A 17,819-nucleotide genomic window follows, 5' to 3' on the forward strand; every position below is an offset into this window, starting at 1 on the left:
TGCTCGGACAGGACCCAGCGAGCCTCTGCCCCGCCTCATGGTGCTAGGTCCCTGCCAGGCTCCGGGCTCCTCCCTGGCTGGGCCGCGGGGCACCAGCCCTCTCCCTGCTCCTGTTCAGGCAGCGTGGGGGGCTGAGCCGCCCCATTGTTCTCTGCAGGCTCCGCAGGACGGCCCAGCCCCCGCCCCCGTGAGCCGCCCCAAAAACCCCTGCCAGCCGGGAAATCTGACACTCGGGCACATTGTGCCAGGCCACGGCCCCTCCCAGCCACAGGGCCCGGGGCATTTCCAGGGCCGGCTCCGCGGACACAGCGAGCGCGAGGCCTGGCCGGAGAGCGCCGCCCACGCCCGGCAGAGCCCTCTGGGGCCCTCGCCCAGCCCCGGCCTAGCCCCCCGGCAGGAGAGCGTCAGAGCGAGCCAGGAGGGCCAAGCTCTCCGCAGGCCAGGCACACTGTGCAGCAGGGCGTAGGGAGCACCGACCCCCCCCTCCCCTCATCCCCCAGCCAGGCTGCCCCCCCTCCCCTCATTCCCCCCAGCCTGGTCTCCCCCTCCCCTCATCCCCCAGCCAGACCACCCTCCCCCTCCAGCCTGGTCTCCCCCTCCCCTCATCCCCCCCAGCCTGGTCTCCCCATCCCCCCAGCCAGGCTGCCCCCCCTCCCCTCATCCCCCCCAGCCTGGTCTCCCCCTCCCCTCATCCCCCCCAGCCTGGTCTCCCCATCCCCCCAGCCAGGCTGCCCCCCCTCCCCTCATCCCCCCCAGCCTGGTCTCCCCCTCCCCTCATCCCCCCAGCCAGGCTGCCCCCCCATCCTCCCAGCCTGGTTTCCCCCTCCCCTCATCCCCCCAGCCAGGCTGCCCCCCCATCCTCCCAGCCTGGTTTCCCCCTCCCCTCATCCCCCCAGCCAGGCTGCCCCTCCCATCCCCCCAGCCTGGTCTCCCCCTCCCCTCATCCCCCCAGCCAGGCTGCCCCCCCATCCCCTCAGCCTGGTCTCCCCCTCCCCTCATCCCCCCAGCCAGGCTGCCCCCCCCCCATCCTTCCCAGCCAGGCAGGAACCCTCCTTCCTTGAATCCACCCATGCAGGCCGGGACACCCTTGTCTCCCCACCCCCCAGTCAGTGGGGTCCCTCTTTCCCCCAGCCGGCAGGGACCCTCCTCCCCACCCCCGGCCGGCGGGGAGCCCGCGTGCAGCGCTCACCTTGAAGCCAATGTCTCCCTTCTTGCAGCACAGACAGGCCAACATGAGGAAGATGAAGGTGAAGAGGCCGGAGAAGGAAAGCGCCACCACGGCGAGAGACGAGGACCAGGAGAGCTCGCTAAGGGGGGTGCCGTCTGCAGGGGACAAAGGCGGGCGGAGAGCTTAGGGGGCAGGAAACAAACGCCCAGCGTCTCCTGGGGGGGCTGAGGCGAGACAAGGAAAGGGGGCAAAGCCAGGGGCCCACGAGCACCCCACAGCCAGTCCAGGAGGGAGCAGGGAAGCGTGGGGAGGCCGCGTTGCTCCCATAGCCCACAGGGTGGCACTGCTGTAGCACAGCGGGCAGCTGCCTGCCAGTTTGTCTAGGGCCCATCCCCTGGCCCAGGGGGGCGGGCGTGGGGCACAGTCACCCGCTCCACACAGAGAGCGGAAAAGCCTCTTTGGAAAAGCCTGAGCACAACTGGAGGGATCACAATTAGTTGCAGAAAAGCAAAGAAAAGAAAAGCAGCGTCCGAAGCCCAGCTGAGCAGCACCCAGCTGAGCGGGGCAGGAGACGCATTTAAAGAGCTGATTGGTCATTGGGGGGTCGGGGCGCAGTTGGCTGGCTTCCTACATCCGTGGTGCGCAGAGGGGGCGTGCGTGCATCGGAGTGTGTGCACGCCCTGGGGTGTCCACGTGCACATGCGTCCGTATGCCTGCTCACAAAGGCGTGCATGCACCCACACGCACCTGCCTGTGAGTGCCCACTCGTGCGTGCGCGTGCGTCTGGGTGCACGCCCACCCATCAGGCCCACGTACGGGGGGAGAGAGAGATGGGGCAATTGTCCGGGGCCCTGGCGAGTCTAAAGGACCCAGCGCCTCGGGCCCTTTCAGTCACCAGCGGAGCACTGTGTGGTGTGCTCCAGGCAGCGCTGAGGCCTAGGAGAGAGGGGGGCACAATATGGACTGATGGCCTGCTGTCCGAACTCCGCCCCTTCCACCTGAAGCTCCACCCCCCCCACCTGTGGCCCCGCCTTTCCAGGAGGACGGAGTCACTCTCCCCCCACACAGCTTGCCCAGAGGCCCGGGAGGCTGACAGCTCCCCTGCTTGCCAACACGCGCGTGCACCCATGGGCCTCTGTCCATGTGCGTCCGCCTGTGCGGGCGCCTGCCCGAGGGCGTCTGCGTGCACCTGTGTCCATGCGCCGCCCTGCACACCCCCGTCGCCAGCCCTGCGCTTCGCACCCCCTGGAAGGCCCAGCCGGGCCCGGGCGCTGCGCCGTTGCCATGACAATAACGCTCAGCGTTGCAGAAGGCCGTGCGGCCCAGCGCAGGCCAATCGCCAGGACCAAGCGTTCAGACTGTCCCCTCGGCCCTTGGCAAGCTGGCCCTGGCTGTGCCCAGTCGGGGCACCAGGGCTGGGCCGGTATTTCTATCATCCGCCACATCCGCCCAGGCCTGCCCAGCAATCCCAGCAAGACCCAGTTCCCCAGAGGACGAGGCAAAGAGCAGAAGCCGCCCCAGCGGCCACACAGCTCCTTGCCCCCCTGGAGCCAGAGCGGGTGTCTCCGCACTCCATCGCTCGCTGGCACCGGCTCCATGCGGCGTCAATCCTGCCAGGACGCCACGGAGACGCTGCTCATCGGGGCCCCACGGCTCTGCGCCAGCCGCCAGCCTGGTGGCTGTGGCCTGAGGGATGGCCAGAAACGTCAGGGTTTGCAGCCGAGGGCTCTGCCACGCTATGTGCCTGCATCGATTGGGTGTCTCAAGCCACGTGTGTCGGTTCTGGGCTTGCATGCCATGTGTTTGCTTCTGGGAGACACCCCAGGAGGCCTGGCCAGCTACAGGGAAAGGGCTGCTAGCCACGTGGCCCCCGGGATGTGGCCGTGGCCTGGGGGATGCTAGCCCACATCTCATGAGCGCTCCTGTGAATGTTCAAACGACCCTCGGGACAACGGCTCCTGGGCGTGACCATGCGCCATGTGACCAACTCCATCTTGGAGCCGTACTTTTCCACAGCCAGAACAACGGGGCCCCCTCCACGTGGCCCTGGGAGCCCCTCCAGTGGGTCTTCACTCCCGTGGCTCACCTCCGGAGCCGCCTTGCTCTGGATGGATGTTCTAAACCAGGGGTGGGGAACCTCAGGCCTGGGGGACAGATGTAGCCCCTGGCTTGCCTGGATCTGGACCTGTGACTTGGGGCTCCCCCCCAGCATTGGGGAGCCCGTGCTGGTGCCCCAGTCCCCCTGCTGCCCCACCATGAGGCTGGAGCACTCAAAATCTACTAGCCTGGGCCCCCCAAGCTCTGCTGTGGGAGGGGAACGTGGGGAGCGTCTTTCTCCTCCTCAGGGGCCACGCCAGTGAGGGCTTGTTCTTTGCTTTTGGGTTTTGGGGGGAGGGGCTCTTTTGCGTCTCACGTGTGTGCGGCCCCCGGCTGATTTTTCGGTGGGTCCCGGCCCAAAAGAGGTTCCTGCCCCTGCTCTACACAAAGGCCCAAATGACCCAGGCAGGGCCAATGTCCCCCAGAGACTTGACTTGAGCCAGAAGTGTATTCCATCTCCGCCACAAGCCCGAACCCAGGACGCTGCAATTGCTGGACTGGATTCCTTTCGTCGCTCACCCGTCTTTCTGGCTGGCCCTCCCCCTTTCCTCCCTCCCGCCCTGCGTTTTACAGTCGAAAGGCCTGGCAACCGTGCACTTTGGGGGTAAACATCTACGTCCGAAATTGACCCGGGGCTGGTCCTTTGGGATGGGAAGAGCCTTGTATGTGGTGAGCTGGGTTTGCCCAGCCTCTCACCTGTCCAAGGAGGGGCTGGGGTTGGCCTAGAGAACGGGAGCATCTCAGGCAAAGGCCTGTGATGTCCTGGGAGCCAGTGCGGTGACCAGCAGCGCTCGGTGTGGCTGCTCTGGTGCCGGAGAGAGGTGGCCCCGCAGCCTTGGGCTGTAAGTAGCCCCGGCTCCGAGCAATTCGCCCTGGATACGCTCAGAAGTGCCTCCCTGTGCTACACCCACGTGGCCTGACACGGGCTGGGTCCTGTGTGATGTGAGGGGACAGTCCACTCGCTGGGCGCTAGGCTTGGGCTGGGGTGACCCCTACTGGCCTCGGTCTGTAAGCACAGCCCAGCCAGGGGGTCGCCCTGAGGTGTAGACCATGGCCCAGCCAGGAGAGGGAAGGAGTTGGAACAAAGGAAGGGGGAGTGTGGGGAAGGGTCAGTCTTGGCTGGGAAAACAAGGAGAGAAGAGACTAAGCTGAGTACTGGGGGTTCGGGGGCCTGTGGAGCCCACCCCAAGGGGTCTGAGGCTGCCTGGCCCCTCACTTCAATGCCACATCGAACCCGGGCTGTGCTGTACCTCACAGAAGCCATGAACCCTCCCTGTTCTACAGGCTGGCCGACTCTCATCTTGCTGTAGACGGGTGCAGGACCGGGGGGTCCCCGACGTGCCACCACATCCTGCATGCCCACGGGATTTTTCTAATGCCCTCCCTGTGCGCCGGGGCTGGGGCCTCCCTGTGGTGTGTGGGGGGGGGCTTGGCCTGGGCCCAGTGCCCAAGCTTCCCCTCCCCCAGCACCCAAGCTCTCAGCGAAGTAGCCAGCGCCATGGCGGTACACACACAGGAGCCCGTGGAGCAGAGGGGAGGGGCGTGGGGGGAGCTGAGAGGCGGGGGCTGCAGGATGTGCTGGGACCCAGCTCCTGTGGGCAGGCAGGTCCTTTTCTCAGGCGCCCACAACTCCAGACAGAGAGGCGGGAGAGCCCAGAGGGACAGAGACGAACGTACGTGAGGGGGCCGATGCGGCTGCCTCTGGGGTTGGCCACCGCAGCCGTTCTGCTCCGCCAGCGCTGCACTGGGCAGGAGGGGGGAAGGAGAAGGACACGGCCTCCGACTCAAACCACAGGGGACATTCCAGGCTGGCAGAGCACAACAGCTGCAACAGGAATCCGGGCAGGGCCTGGACAGGGTGTTCTTCCAGCTGGAAAGCCCCATGCTGGTACACAGTGCTCCCGGCCTCGGGCACCCGCCCAGGGTCAGCTGCAAGGCCCCCTCCTCCAGGAAGGAAGCCTCTGCCCATCTCCACAGGCCCCGGATCCTCCTCCCGCCCCACGCAGACCCGGGCTGAAGATGGCTGGATGGCGCCGCAGCCCTGGGGGGCTGAGGAGAAAGAAGCCGGGGACCCAGGCACGGGCGGAACCAGGGCAGCAAAGAGCCGGGGGAGAGAGACGAGCTGTGGCTACAGGCCACGGGCCAGCCCCAGCTCTCCCCTCTGCTGCAGGCAAGTCACCAGGGCGGCCCCGGCCCTGTGTGTGGCTTTTCCCAGGAGGGTTCGGAGTCCCTCCAAAAAGCCCAGGGAGCTGGAGCATCGCTGGGGCCAGGGGGTAAGAGGCAGTGTCCTGCAGCCACCCAGGGAGCCCAGCTGAGCCCCCCAGCCCCTGCTGTGTCAACGGCAGACGGAAGGGCTCTTCGTGCACCTGTGGCCAGAGCATCGGTGGCTTTTGTCACGAGCTATGAGCTCGCTTTGTGCCCGCAGCTCAGTCACAGCCCCCTGCCCCCCCAGCCCCCACCCAGCAAGCTGAAGCTGAGCTATTCCGGTGCCGCTCCAGAGCCGCAGGGAACAAACGGCGCAAGGAGACCAGGAGGGAGCAGCAGGCCGGCCTGGGGCTGCTGGGGGGAGCAGCCGCGACTCGGAGCCCAGCTGGCTGAATTCAGGTGACGGGCACGGAAGCAAAACGCCATCGTGCGGAGGCTGGAGAGCGTGGGCACAGGAGCCAGGCCCCTCACCAGCCCAGGGTGGCCCCGCCGGGACCCACCTGGGGGAAAGGCTCGGCCATGGGGCACTCCCCAAAGAGCGCAGGGAGCCAGGCTGCAGGCCGACGGCCCTGGCAAGAGAAAGCTCCAGCCACGTTGGGAACAAGGAGAAGCTGGACTGGGCGACTCAGCAGGACAACAGCTCAGACTGGTTCCTGACTGGGAATGAGCAGGCAGGGCCGCCTGGAGCACCCGGAGACGATGGGGCCTGTTTGCTCTTTGGCGCCTAGGTCATTTTGCCTCAGGGGAGCTTTGGGGAAGGAGCGGGGCCCATGGCATCGCTGTGGGGCAGTACCCACGGGACCAGGGACCCAGCTCGCTGTGGGGCAGTACCCACGGGACTAGGAACCCGGCTCGCTGTGGGGCAGTACCCTGGGACCAGGGACCCGGCTCGCTGTGGGGCAGTACCCACGGGACCAGGGACCCAGCTCGCTGTGGGGCAGTACCCACGGGACCAGGAACCCGGCTCGCTGTGGGGCAGTACCCACCGGACCAGGAACCCGGCTCGCTGTGGGGCAGTACCCACCGGACCAGGGACCTGGCTCGCTGTGTGGAAGTACCCACGGGACCAGGGACCCTGCTCTCTGTGGGGCAGTACCCGTGGGACCGGGGATCCGGCTCTCTGTGGGGTAGTACCCGTGGGACCTGGGGGTATGTCTACACTACCCCGCTAGTTCGAACTAGCGGGGTAATGTATGCATACCGCACTTGCTAATGAAGCCCGGGATTTGAATTTCCCGGGCAGCATTAGCATAAGCGGGGAGCCGCCATTTTTAAATTCCCGCTGCTTCGAACCCCGTGTAGCGCGGCTACACGGGGCTCGAACTAGGTAGTTCGGACTAGGGTGCCTATTCCGACCTACCGGGACACCTCGTTTCACGGGGAGTACCGGTAGTTCGGAATAGGACCCTAGTCCGAACTACCTAGTTCCAGCCCCGTGTAGCCGCGCTACACGGGGTACGAAGCAGCGGGGATTTAAAAATGGCGGCCCCCCGCTTATGCTAATGAAGCCCGGGAAATTCAAATCCCGGGCTTCATTAGCAAGTGCGGTATGCATACATTACCCCGCTAGTTCGAACTAGCGGGGTAGTGTAGACATACCCAGGGACCCTGCTCTCTGTGGGGCAGTACCCGTGGGACCAGGGACCCTGCTCTCTGTGGGGCAGTACCCGTGGGACCGGGGACCCTGCTCTCTGTGGGGCAGTACCCGCGGGACCGGGGACCCTGCTCTCTGTGGGGCAGTACCTGCGGGACCAGAGAGAAACCCTTCCTGAGATACATTTAGCAAGAAAACATTCTACAAATATATTAGAAGCAGGAGGAAGCCCAAGGACAGGGCAGGCCCATTGCTCAGTGAAGAGGGGAAAATAACAAACGTGAAATGGCAGAGGTGCTTAACGGCCTCCTTGTGTCGGTTTGTACCAGGAAGGTGGGTGATGATTGGATGCCTACACTAGAGAATGCTGGAGAAAAGGAGGTAGGTTCAGAAGGTAACATAGGAAAAGAACAAGTTAAAAATGACTTAGGGTTAAACCTCATTCCAGGAGGAAGAACAGCGCATTCGAGTTAGGGCTTTACTACGAACTCCCGTTTCACTGCCGCGTGTAGACACAGGCAGTTATTCCAGGCTAGTCAATTTCCAAAACGGCGACCGCCCGAGAACATGCTAATGAAACGCGGGATATTTAAATCCCGGGCTTCATTTGCAATTTTGGTCGCCCACATTAGCCTCCCTAGTTCGAACTGGGGGCTAGTGTAGACATACCCGTAGAGAAGTGAGATGTCTGCAAGTCACCAGGGCCTGATGAAATGCCTCCTAAAATACTCAAGGAGCTGACAGGGGACATGTGTGAGCCATTAGCTAGCATCTTTGAAAAATCATGGAAGACAGGAGAGATTCCAGAAGACTGGAAAAGGGCAAACCTAGTGCCCACTTATAAAAAGGAAAATAAGAACAACCAAGGAAACTACAGACCAGTCAGCTTTGCTTCTCTGCCAGGAAAGTTAATGGAGCAAATAATTAAGGAATCTATCTGCAAACCTCTGGAAGATAAGATGGTAAGTATTAATCAGCATGGATTTGTAAAGAACAAATCATGTCAGACCAACCCTATAGCTTTCTTTGATAGCATAACAAGTCTTGTGGATAAGGGGAAGCGATGGACGTGGGATACCGAGACTTTAGTAAGGCATTTGACACAGGCTCGTATGACCTTCTTATCAATAAACTAGAGAAATACAACCTAGACGAGGCTACTATAAGGTGGGTACTTTACTCTCTGAGAATGGTTATCCAGCCAGTTGTTATTAACGGTTCACAATCCTGCTGGAAGGGAATAACAAGTGGGGTTCTGCAGGGATCAGTTTTGGGACCGGCTCTGTTCAATATTTTCATCAATGATTTAGATATTGGCACAGAGAGGATGTTTATTAAGTGTGCAGATGATCCCAAGCTGGGAGGGGTGTGACGGCACGTCGGGGTTCCCCGTCTCCTGCACCCTCGTAGTGGCACGAACAGACTCCACCGGCCAGTAGAATAGAGGGAGTTTATTGCCTCTCCAGGATACAGCACAGCACAGATGGAATCTGGTTGCAGGGCAGGCCTAGGATGCCTCAGCCCCCCTTGAGATGGGGGAGTCTGGGCTCCTAAACCCCAGCCTGTTGCCTAGGCTGCCTCCTCCATGATACCAGACAGAGACCAACTAACTCTCTTCCAGCCCTGCCCCCCAGCCAGGGGCGGCATCCCTCTTCCTTTGTTTCTCCCCCTGGGGGGTAGCTGGTCAGACAGGTTTGGAGCCCCCTTTGCATAATGACTCACCCCCTGCCCTGCTGGGTCGTGCTACAGACAGCAGAGGTCGCCCACAGCCCCAGCAAGGTACCCCCACTACATCACAAGGGGTTGCACGTTCTTTGGAGGACAGGGTCAAAATTCAAAATGATCTGGACAAACTAGAGAAATGGTCTGAGGGAAACAGGATGAAGTTTAATGAGGACAAATGCAAAGTGCTCCACTTAGGAAGGAACAATCTGTTCACACACAGAATGGGAAGTGACTGTCTGGGAAGGAGCCTGGCAGAAAGGGATCTAGGGGTCAAAGTGGACCACAAGCTAAATATGAGCCAACAGTGTGACGCTGTTGCAAAAAAAGCAAATATGATTCTGGGAGGCATTAATAGGTGTGTTGTGAGCAAGACACGAGAGTCATTCTTCCGCTCTGCGCCGATTAGGCCTCAGTTGGAGGATTGTGTCCAGTTCAGGAAAGATGTGGACAAACTGGAGAAAGCGTGGAGAAGAGCAACAAAACTGATGAAAGGTCTAGAGAACATGGCCTATGAAGGAAGACGGAAAGAACTGGGTTTGTTTAATCTGGAAGGGTACGTCTACACAGCAAAACTATTTCAGGCTACCGGAGTATCCCGAAGTAGCTATCTCGCGTCTTCACAGCAAGCCCGTTATTTCAGGCTCGCTATTCCGACGTCCCTGTAAACCTCATTCCACAAGGAGCAAGGGACGTTTCGGAATAACGCTTTATTTCGAAATTTGGCCAAGTCCAATGCCCTGCCCTCCCGCCCTGCCACACCATCTAGATTAGGGGTGGCCCACAGCTGCTCAAAATGTCTGACAGCTCCCTCCATGTGCTGCTCGCTGCTTCTGCCCCATGGGACTCGAGGACCTCTTGGGCCTTTCCAGTTCTAGGGCTCTGTGATTCCATGACCCTAAGCATGGAGAGGAGCTGGATGAGCCCGGTCCCACCCATGTCTCTCCCTGGCACTTTGTGGACCTGTCAGCCTATGCCCTGGGTTTCCTGCTGGAGTCACCAGCTGGACGAATTCCCAGTAGACAGCCCAGGTCTGGTGCGGCAGGAAAGCCGGGCAGGCGGTGGCCGCATGGTCCCTTCTCAGCTACACCAATGGCCCTGAAAATATCCCTCCTCCAAGGCTATTTTCAGTCTTCGCTCCACAGGCCCAGAAACCGTCCCACTGAGGCAGAAACCGAGGGTCAGTTCCCAACCCTCCCCCCACAACGCTCCGCGATGGGGGGGGACAGATACAAATGGGAGGGGGAAGAGCAGAAAACCCAAACCCGAGAGAGGAGCGAGGCTGCGGGGTCCGTTGGCGGCAGAGAGCCGGGCTTTTTGGGTTCTCATCCTCAGATCTCAGAACACCGTCAGCTTAAACAAAATGAACGCTTTTCCGTCCAAAACCTCTGGCACCAAAGGCTTTTGGAGACCCCTCGCGTGTGGGTGCCACAGGATTTTTTAATGGCTCTCTCGCCCACCCATATGGGCAGGCCAAGTATCCCACTGTAAATGGGGAAACCGAGGCACAGCGAGGCTAAGGGAAGTCACTCAGGAAGTCTGCGGTAGCGCAGGGTCCCCTCAGCGTCCTGACCCTGACCCACCTGACCCACCTCTGGCTGGGTTTCAAGGCGCGTTGTCGCAGCGTGTTATCTAGCGCCCTCTGACAAGGCGAGGTAACTTCACTGGCTCACAGCCGGCCTTGTCACTCCTCCCCTGCGGCCTGCCACCCCGGGCCCTTGGCTACCCCACGGCTTGCCCTGGAAGGGGCCCGGGGAGGAGCGCTCTCTTGTTCTCGCTTCTCAGCCTGTTTCCATGGAGAAGAGGCAGCACTTTGTGCCGCGACGGTCACTGTGCACCTGGAGGGGGGGGGGGTGCATCCCACACACGCCCTGCTACCGCACCACGCTCCAGCACACGCCGTCATCGACAGGAGGGGCAGTTTGTCAGACAGGCCTGTCTCCTGTGGCCGCGCTCCCGGGAGCCTCACTTGCAGTGCCGCCTGAGCAAGGACTGCAGGATCGGGCCCATCATTTGCATTTTCATCTCGGACCAGCGATGGGTCGCTCAGTTACTAAACGGAAACGTTCCTTGGAACGAGGTGAAAGGGCCCTGTTAGGGGCGGGCCAGGCCCTGAGGCCTCTGCCGGAGGCCCTGCCAAACCTGTCCCCAGAAAAAGGCCATAGACAAGTCCTCCCAGAGGCTAGAGTGGCGGTGGAGGAACTGGCCAATCAGAGCCAGGGACGCCTACAAAAAGAGCTGCAGGGCTCAGCAGCAGTTCAGTTGCAGTCCAGCCCTGAAGCAGAGAAGAGCAGGGGGAACCGACACGGACAGCTCCCAGGGGAGAGGTGTGACGGTAAAGCCCTGAGGTGGGCCAAGGGGAGTTGTCCCCACAAGCAGAAGGCCCCACTCTCGATCGGGGTAGGGTGAATGAACTGAGGGAATGGACTGAACTGAGAGAGATGGGCCCCTGGTAGAAATGCACCCCAGAGGGGTTGTAATTCACACAGGGTGGCGGAAAGGCTGACGAAGGAGGGCAGAGCAGGCACACGCCGTCGGGCAGATGGGGACGCTCATGGGAGGGGAGGGCCGCCCCGTTACCCATGGAAACGGTGTCCCCACCCTCACAAAGCCCACGAATGCACCCTCCAGACAGGGCGAGCACAGGGCACGGAGCCCGGCACGTCGCTGGCTGCGGAATAACTCCTGAGGCCTTTCGCATTCACACCACCCCGGCCGGCTGCGCCTTCACGGCAGGGCGGCACAAGCCGAAAGAGCAGCTCCCCCACATCCCTCCCTTCCCCACTCAGCTCCCAAGCAGCCTGCTCAGGCAGCGGACGCGCATTCGACGGCCTCTGCGGCTCCCGTGCGCCCACCTCACGGCACGCTGGCCCGGGCAGCACGCACCGCCGAGGCGAGAGCTCCGATACCCCAGGCCTCTCCAGCACGCAGCTGTTCTCAAAGCCAGGCCAGACGCCTGGACAACAGGGCTACTGAGCACCGCAGCAAGACACCCTGCACGGCCCCATCCCGCCGCCCAAGCAGGGAAAGGTCGAGGCAGCCTGAGAACAGTCAGAGCCGGCTGCAGTCAGCACCATGGACAGGGGCCTGCGGGCCAGGAGGGGGAGCGGCTGAGCCCGGCCTAGCGCCTGCAGGGCTGGGGGGCTTTGGGCCTCGCCCTCCGTGCGCCAGTGGCTGGGAGAAGGCAGAGCCGGTCTCCTCCACGCTGCCTGGCTCTGGGGCGCCAGCCAGTGTGCAGGTCTGTGCCCCGGCCAGCCGCAGGGAGGGGAACAGGAAGGGGGACCCAACCCAGCTGCTCCTCAGGGCTCAACAGGGCCCTGGTGGGGATGGTAAGTATCCCCTCGATGGGCGGTGCTTACCGGGTCACGGTTAACCGTTACCTGGGAGCGGCCCGTCGGCAGCCCGCCGTGGGCTGGCTCTGCTCCAGGCCCACGCCGGCGCCCAGCTCCACACATCCTGCTGAGCTGCAGTCTCGGTGATTCTGTTCTGCCTCCCAGCGCTGCGCAGGCGGCACGTCCTCACTCCCCCTTCTCCCGCTGCCCTGAGCGCGGCCGCGCTTCGCACCAGAGCAGGCTGCATTTCTGAATCCCGGGGGAGGAGTGGCTTGCGACCGACGCCCGTGACCATGTGTGGCGCAGTGGGGGGGCTGTCTGCTCTGGAACCCGGGGTCGCCCTGCACCGTGCTGTGTGATTCCCACAGACTCACCCACACGTGTATTAACCCCGACACCCGGGCTCAGCCTGAGGCGATAACGGGATTCCCAGGGGGGGAGACAAAGGGAGGGAGGTGGAGACAAACATGAGGCTTCGGGGGAAGGGTCAGTTGCTGGCTGGGGAACAGGCGGGAGTGAGCCTCAGCTGAGGGCTGGAGGTCTGGGGGGGTGGACCCCCTAACCTAAGGGATCTGAGGCATTCTGGCCCAGACTCCTGTAGCGATATCACGTCTGTGCGGGGCTGTATCCTGGAGGAGCAATAATCCCTCTATTCTCTGGCTGGCGGAGTCTGTTCTTGCTGCTACGGGGGTGCAGGATTTGGGGGAACCCCGACTCGGCGTCACACCATGCGACTGGCAGAAGCGTCTGGAGCTACGCCCCCAACGTGGGACAGCCTCTTGCAGGGACCCCCGTAAAGTGTCAGACCCACTCTTCCTCCAGGGCAGGTCACCCTGCCTGCCTCCCGAGACTGACCCTCAGGGCTGCTAACCGCCGGGTCGCATGGTGCGCTCTGGGACACGGCCCTGCCAGCGCCATGCAGCGTCTGCTAACCGCTCAGGGCGCTCCTCGCCCGGCACGCCGCCAGGGCCCCCCGAGCGTAGCACACCGCTGACGGGTAAAGCCTGGACCAGCCATTCTTGAATGGGGTCAGGACCCCAAAGTGAGTCATGAGCTCTTTGAATGGGATCCCCAGGCCTGGCTTTGACTTGCAGGGGCCCAGGGCAGCAGGACTCAGGGTGCAGGCCCCTGCCTGGGGTGCTGGGGCTGGAGCTTTGGGCTGTGGGGCTCAGGCCTCGGTTCCCCCTTCCTGAGGTGGTGAAGTGATGTGTTGTCAGAAGGGGGTGCAGAGCAAAGGCCTTTGAGACCCACTGATCACCCCAGAGCAACCTGCCCGCCACGCTGCCACCTCCGTGTGCAGGCTCGTCTCCGACGGCCCCCAGCTTCCTCCAGCAGCCGGCACTTCTCCCCCACCCCCAGCCCGTCATTCTCCCACTGGGGCCTCCGCACGGCCGCCTGCTGGGCCGCAGGGAAGCCCCCCTAGCTCAGCGACGGGCAACGTGGGCATGAGCAGCCTCCTTCCTCTCAGGCCGCCAGCTTGTCAGAACCAAGGCGCCTCCCGGGTGGTTTTGCTCCCGGCGCTGGCGTAGCTAGACTGGTGCCGCTGGAATCGTCGCAGCGCTGGGACTGGCAGCGGAGGGGGCACCCGGCTCTCCCCATCAGTCCCTGCATGGACCCCGGCTTTACTCTTGTGATACAGAATGAACCTCTCTAGTCCAGCCCGCTCTGCTCCGGAAACAGCCGCGGTCCGGCACGAGCTGAGTGAGCCGGTTGCCCACGTCTCATGGGCGTGGCCAAGTTTCCCGCGGTCCCGTAAAGTTTGTTTGCAGCCACCAGGCCTGGCTCTGTGTGCTGTGCTGTTCTTTAGCACCAAGTTACCCCTCCATGCCCTCCAACAGCCCGGTACGCCGTGGCAGCGTCGGTCATGCTCCTAGACAACGTGAACCTCCATCGTCCGGCAAATTCTCTGGTTCGGCACCAGTCAGGTCCTGAGGGTGCCAGATTAGAGAGGTTCAACCTCTACCAGTCGGGAAAAAACGATGAGGACAAAACCCAGCAGAATCTGGCAACTCTGTGCATAGACAAGGGTGAACAAAATGTCTCGCAGGCCGCCCGCGAAACCCTGATGCCCGCAGGATGCTCGCCGTGGCTCTGGACGGCTGGTTGCTAGCTGTAGCTGTCAATGTTCTGGTGACTGGCCCTTCCCATTGTCTTGGATCTTTTTTTAGCCCCCTCTGAGTGCAAACGTAACCCTTTTCCCCCATGGGGAAGCCATACGAAGCATGGGGGAAACTGAGGCACACACCGCTGTCTTCAAAAGCATTACTAACCCTCGGTCCCGTGCGTTAGAAGCGCGATTCCCACCACCGCTGCTGGCCCGGCCTCCCCAGCAGGCACAGAGCCCACAGGCAAACAGCACGGCTCCAGAAGGCTGTTACCCCCGTGGCTCCAGTAACAGTCCGGCCCCATCCAGCCTGACATTTTAATCCCCAGGGAGATTAAGGGCCCAGAGCTGCGGGCTGCTTCCCAGAAATCAATTTTACACCTCGCCAGGCGTGATGACCGCCGGGTCCAGCCAGCCGGCAGGACAGCTGTGCCTAGCACTGAGAGGGCAGGTGGGGTAGGAGCCCGAGTCTGCTACCAAGCAGCTCCTCAGAGTCCAAAGGTGCATTCGAGACCCTCCAGGGAGCCTTGCAGCCCCCCCGCCTGGGCCCCACAGAATGAGGACAGTGGCATTACCCCCACTGAACATATGGGGAAACTGAGGCAAGAGGTGATTCAGGACTAGAACCTAGAGAGCCTGGCTCCCTGTCCCGGCTGCAGTAGACACTCCCCTGTGCGGGGTGCCTGGAGGGAAGCCGTGAATGTCCCCTTACTGTTCCCAAGTTTGGCATGGGGCCCAGATGCCATGGTGAGGGGCCCGGGGTGCACCCCACCTCAAAGGTCACGCTCCCAAGCTTTGTTTCCCAGCCACTTCACTCCCATCCCAGCCACAAGAACTGGCCGTGCTGGGGTTCTGTTCCCGGGAGGTTCTGAGGAGACTCTGGTTTCAATCCAGCAAGGCTGGGCCAGGGAAGGAGGCTGGTCAGAGTTAAGGGGGTGAAGCAACAAAGCCTCCCTCACCATCGAGCGCTTCCCCTCCCCCGAAAACCGCCTAATCCCCAGTGCACACTGGGAGGGGCCGGGGCTCTGCCTCGGAGGGGGGCGAGCGGCCGGGCAGCAGGACCGCCAAGGAGCTGGTCCGACCCATCCCCCTCACACAGCAGGGCCACCGCTGCAGCCGGCCACGTGCACCTCGGCCCCCAGCCTGCTCCGTGGGCGGGGTGGGGGAGCAAAACCCCAGGGAGGACCAATGGATTTAACGCCAGCCCAAAGGCCCTGCCCCCATGGGCCACGTGGTCTCCCCCGCGGCTCAGTCCTGTTCCCGGCCAGCAGGCGTCCGCACCTCGCAAGCCGCGCGGCTCGTCCCCTTGCCGCGGAGAACACGACCTTGGTGGCTGTGACTCGCTGTGCCCCTTCAGGGCTGTACTGAGCCCCCCGCCCCCCAGGGCCACCAGCGGCCCCAGCGCGGAACTAACACCCTGAGACAGCACGTCGGGGTCCCCCCGCTCCTGCCCCCCGTAGCAGCATGAACAGCCTCCGCCAGCCAGTAGAACAGAGAGGGGGTTATTGCTCCTCCGGGATACAGCCCAGCACAGACGTGATGTGGTTACAGGAGTCGGCCAGGCAGCCTCCGACCCCTTGGGGGAGGGGATCCATCACCCCCCTCAACCCTCAGCCCCCAGCTTAGTCTGTTCCCTTCATGTTTCCCAGCCGGCAGCTGCCTCCCTCTCAGCCCTGCCCCCAGCCAGGTCTTCGTTTCTGCCTCCCTCCCTTTGTCTCTCCCCTGGGAAGAGCCTTGTTACCGGCCAGGCTGGGTGGAGGTGTCTGGGCCAATCCACGTGTGGGTGAGTCGGTGGGAATCTCACAGCACGGCACCGGGGAACCCCGGGTTACAGAGCACCCAGCCCCCCACTGCGTCACACACCCATACAGACCTTGCTCTCTTGGCACAGAGAGGGGGTTCTGGAGTCTGGCGAGATCCCTGCCTCGGGGCCATCTCTCTGCCCCCCCCTGCCTTGGGGGCGTCTCTCTGCCCCCCCCTGCCTTGGGGGCGTCTCTCTGCCCCCCCTGCCTTGGGGGCGTCTCTCTGCCCCCCCCCTGCCTTGGGGGCGTCTCTCTGCCCCCCCCTGCCTTGGGGGCGTCTCTCTGCCCCCCCCCCCCGCATGCAGCCACACGCTCAGGAGCACGCACCATTCCCACAGGGGCAGGCCCCGACCTGAGACAACGGCAGACCCTGTCCTGACCCAGGCAGTCAGGACAGGCCCCCCGAGTTTCCACGGTGCAGACTAAACTGGGCCCAAGCTGGGCTGAGGGAAAGGGCGGCTCCTGAAACGTGCTCTCTGGATTCTCAACATGTCCCCAAACAGCTACTGGCCTCCGACAAGCATGAGGGCAGCCCAACCACCACCTCTGCTCCCGTTCCAGAGAGTATGTAAGAGCCAGGCCTTCCCCAGGCCCCAGCCAACTGCATGCAAAACAAACCAAAGGCAGAATTTCTTCATGAAACACAGTCAACTTGTGGAACTCCTCGCCAGAGGATGTGAAGGCCGGGACTTTAACAGGGTTCAAAAAAGAGCTAGATACATTCATGAGGACAGGCCCGTCAGTGGCTACTAGGCAGGGATGGTGTCCCTAGTGTCTGTTTGTCAGAGGCTGGGACTGGATGACAGGCGAGGGATCACTTGATGGTTCCCTGATCTGTTCCGTCCCTCTGGGGCACCTGGCACCGGCCACTGTCGGCCGACAGGACACTGGGCTGGAGGGGCCTTTGGGCTGACCCCACATAGCCGGTCCTATGTTCTTATTCCTATCCCTGACCAGCCAAGCCATCCCCCGGGGCCCAGACTCAGGGCTTGGACTCCAGTTCCCAACCGGGCAGTGTTTCGGGGTGTCGTGGTTGGGCCCGGCTGTGAATTCTGCCCCTGAAGAAATGCTCTGCGCAGCTCTAAAGCTCGTCTCCCTCCCCGCCCGACGAAGGTCCGCTAGAAGCTCTGACCTCCCCCACCCCGGCTCTCCAACCACGAACCGTGGCTTTTAGCCTCGTGGCCCAGAGCAGAAGGCCCCTTGGCCGCTATCTGTGCCTCACTCCGGCTCCCAGCGGCACAGCTAAGCTGCAGACTCAGCCGGCGCGCTCCCCGCCCACGTCCCGGGTCTAAACCAGCTCCAGGAAAGGCCTGGGGGCCCCGGGGACGGGCGAGGGCAGAGTCTAAGGGCGACGGCCTTTGACACACGAGGTCGCGGAGTTCCCGTGCCCCTGCTCGATGCAAAGCGACGGCCGCTTTGGCTGGGGGAGATCAGGAGGAAGAGAACTGGCTGGCAGGAAGCAGGGCTGGCCGGGAGGGGGACAGGAGGAGTGCGGCTGGCTGGGAGGGGGTCGGGGGGAGCGGGGCTGGCTGGGAGGGGGTCGGGGGGAGCGGGGCTGGCCGGGAGGGGGACAGGAGGAGTGCGGCTGGCTGGGAGGGGGTCGGGGGGAGCGGGGCTGGCTGGGAGGGGGTCGGGGGGAGCGGAGCTGGCCGGGAGGGGGTCGGGGGGGAGCGGGGCTGGCCGGGAGGGGGTCGGGGGAGTGGGGCTGGCCAGGAGGGGGTCGGGGGGAGTGGGGCTTGCCGGTTGTGGGGACCGGGGAGAGGATCAGCCAGTGGGAAGTGAAACTGACCCGGGC

At 63.0% G+C, this 17,819-nt stretch overlaps 1 protein-coding gene across 4 annotated transcripts in view; it reads right to left on the reverse strand.

The window, feature by feature from the left end:
* Nucleotides 1-17,819, reverse strand: part of LMTK1 (lemur tail kinase 1) — a 60,369-nt gene that overhangs the window by 23,038 nt on the left and 19,512 nt on the right. For all 4 annotated transcript variants that reach the window (XM_089771835.1, XM_089771834.1, XM_075904067.2 and 1 more), the window contains exon 2: nucleotides 1,190-1,323. In XM_089771835.1, the coding sequence (XP_089627961.1) occupies nucleotides 1,190-1,323 (134 nt within the window). The remainder of the gene's footprint in view (nucleotides 1-1,189; nucleotides 1,324-17,819) is intronic.

This window comes from Pelodiscus sinensis, chromosome 20 (genome assembly GCF_052426305.1).
Source record: "Pelodiscus sinensis isolate ZL-2025 chromosome 20, ASM5242630v1, whole genome shotgun sequence".
NCBI lineage: Eukaryota > Metazoa > Chordata > Testudines > Trionychidae > Pelodiscus > Pelodiscus sinensis.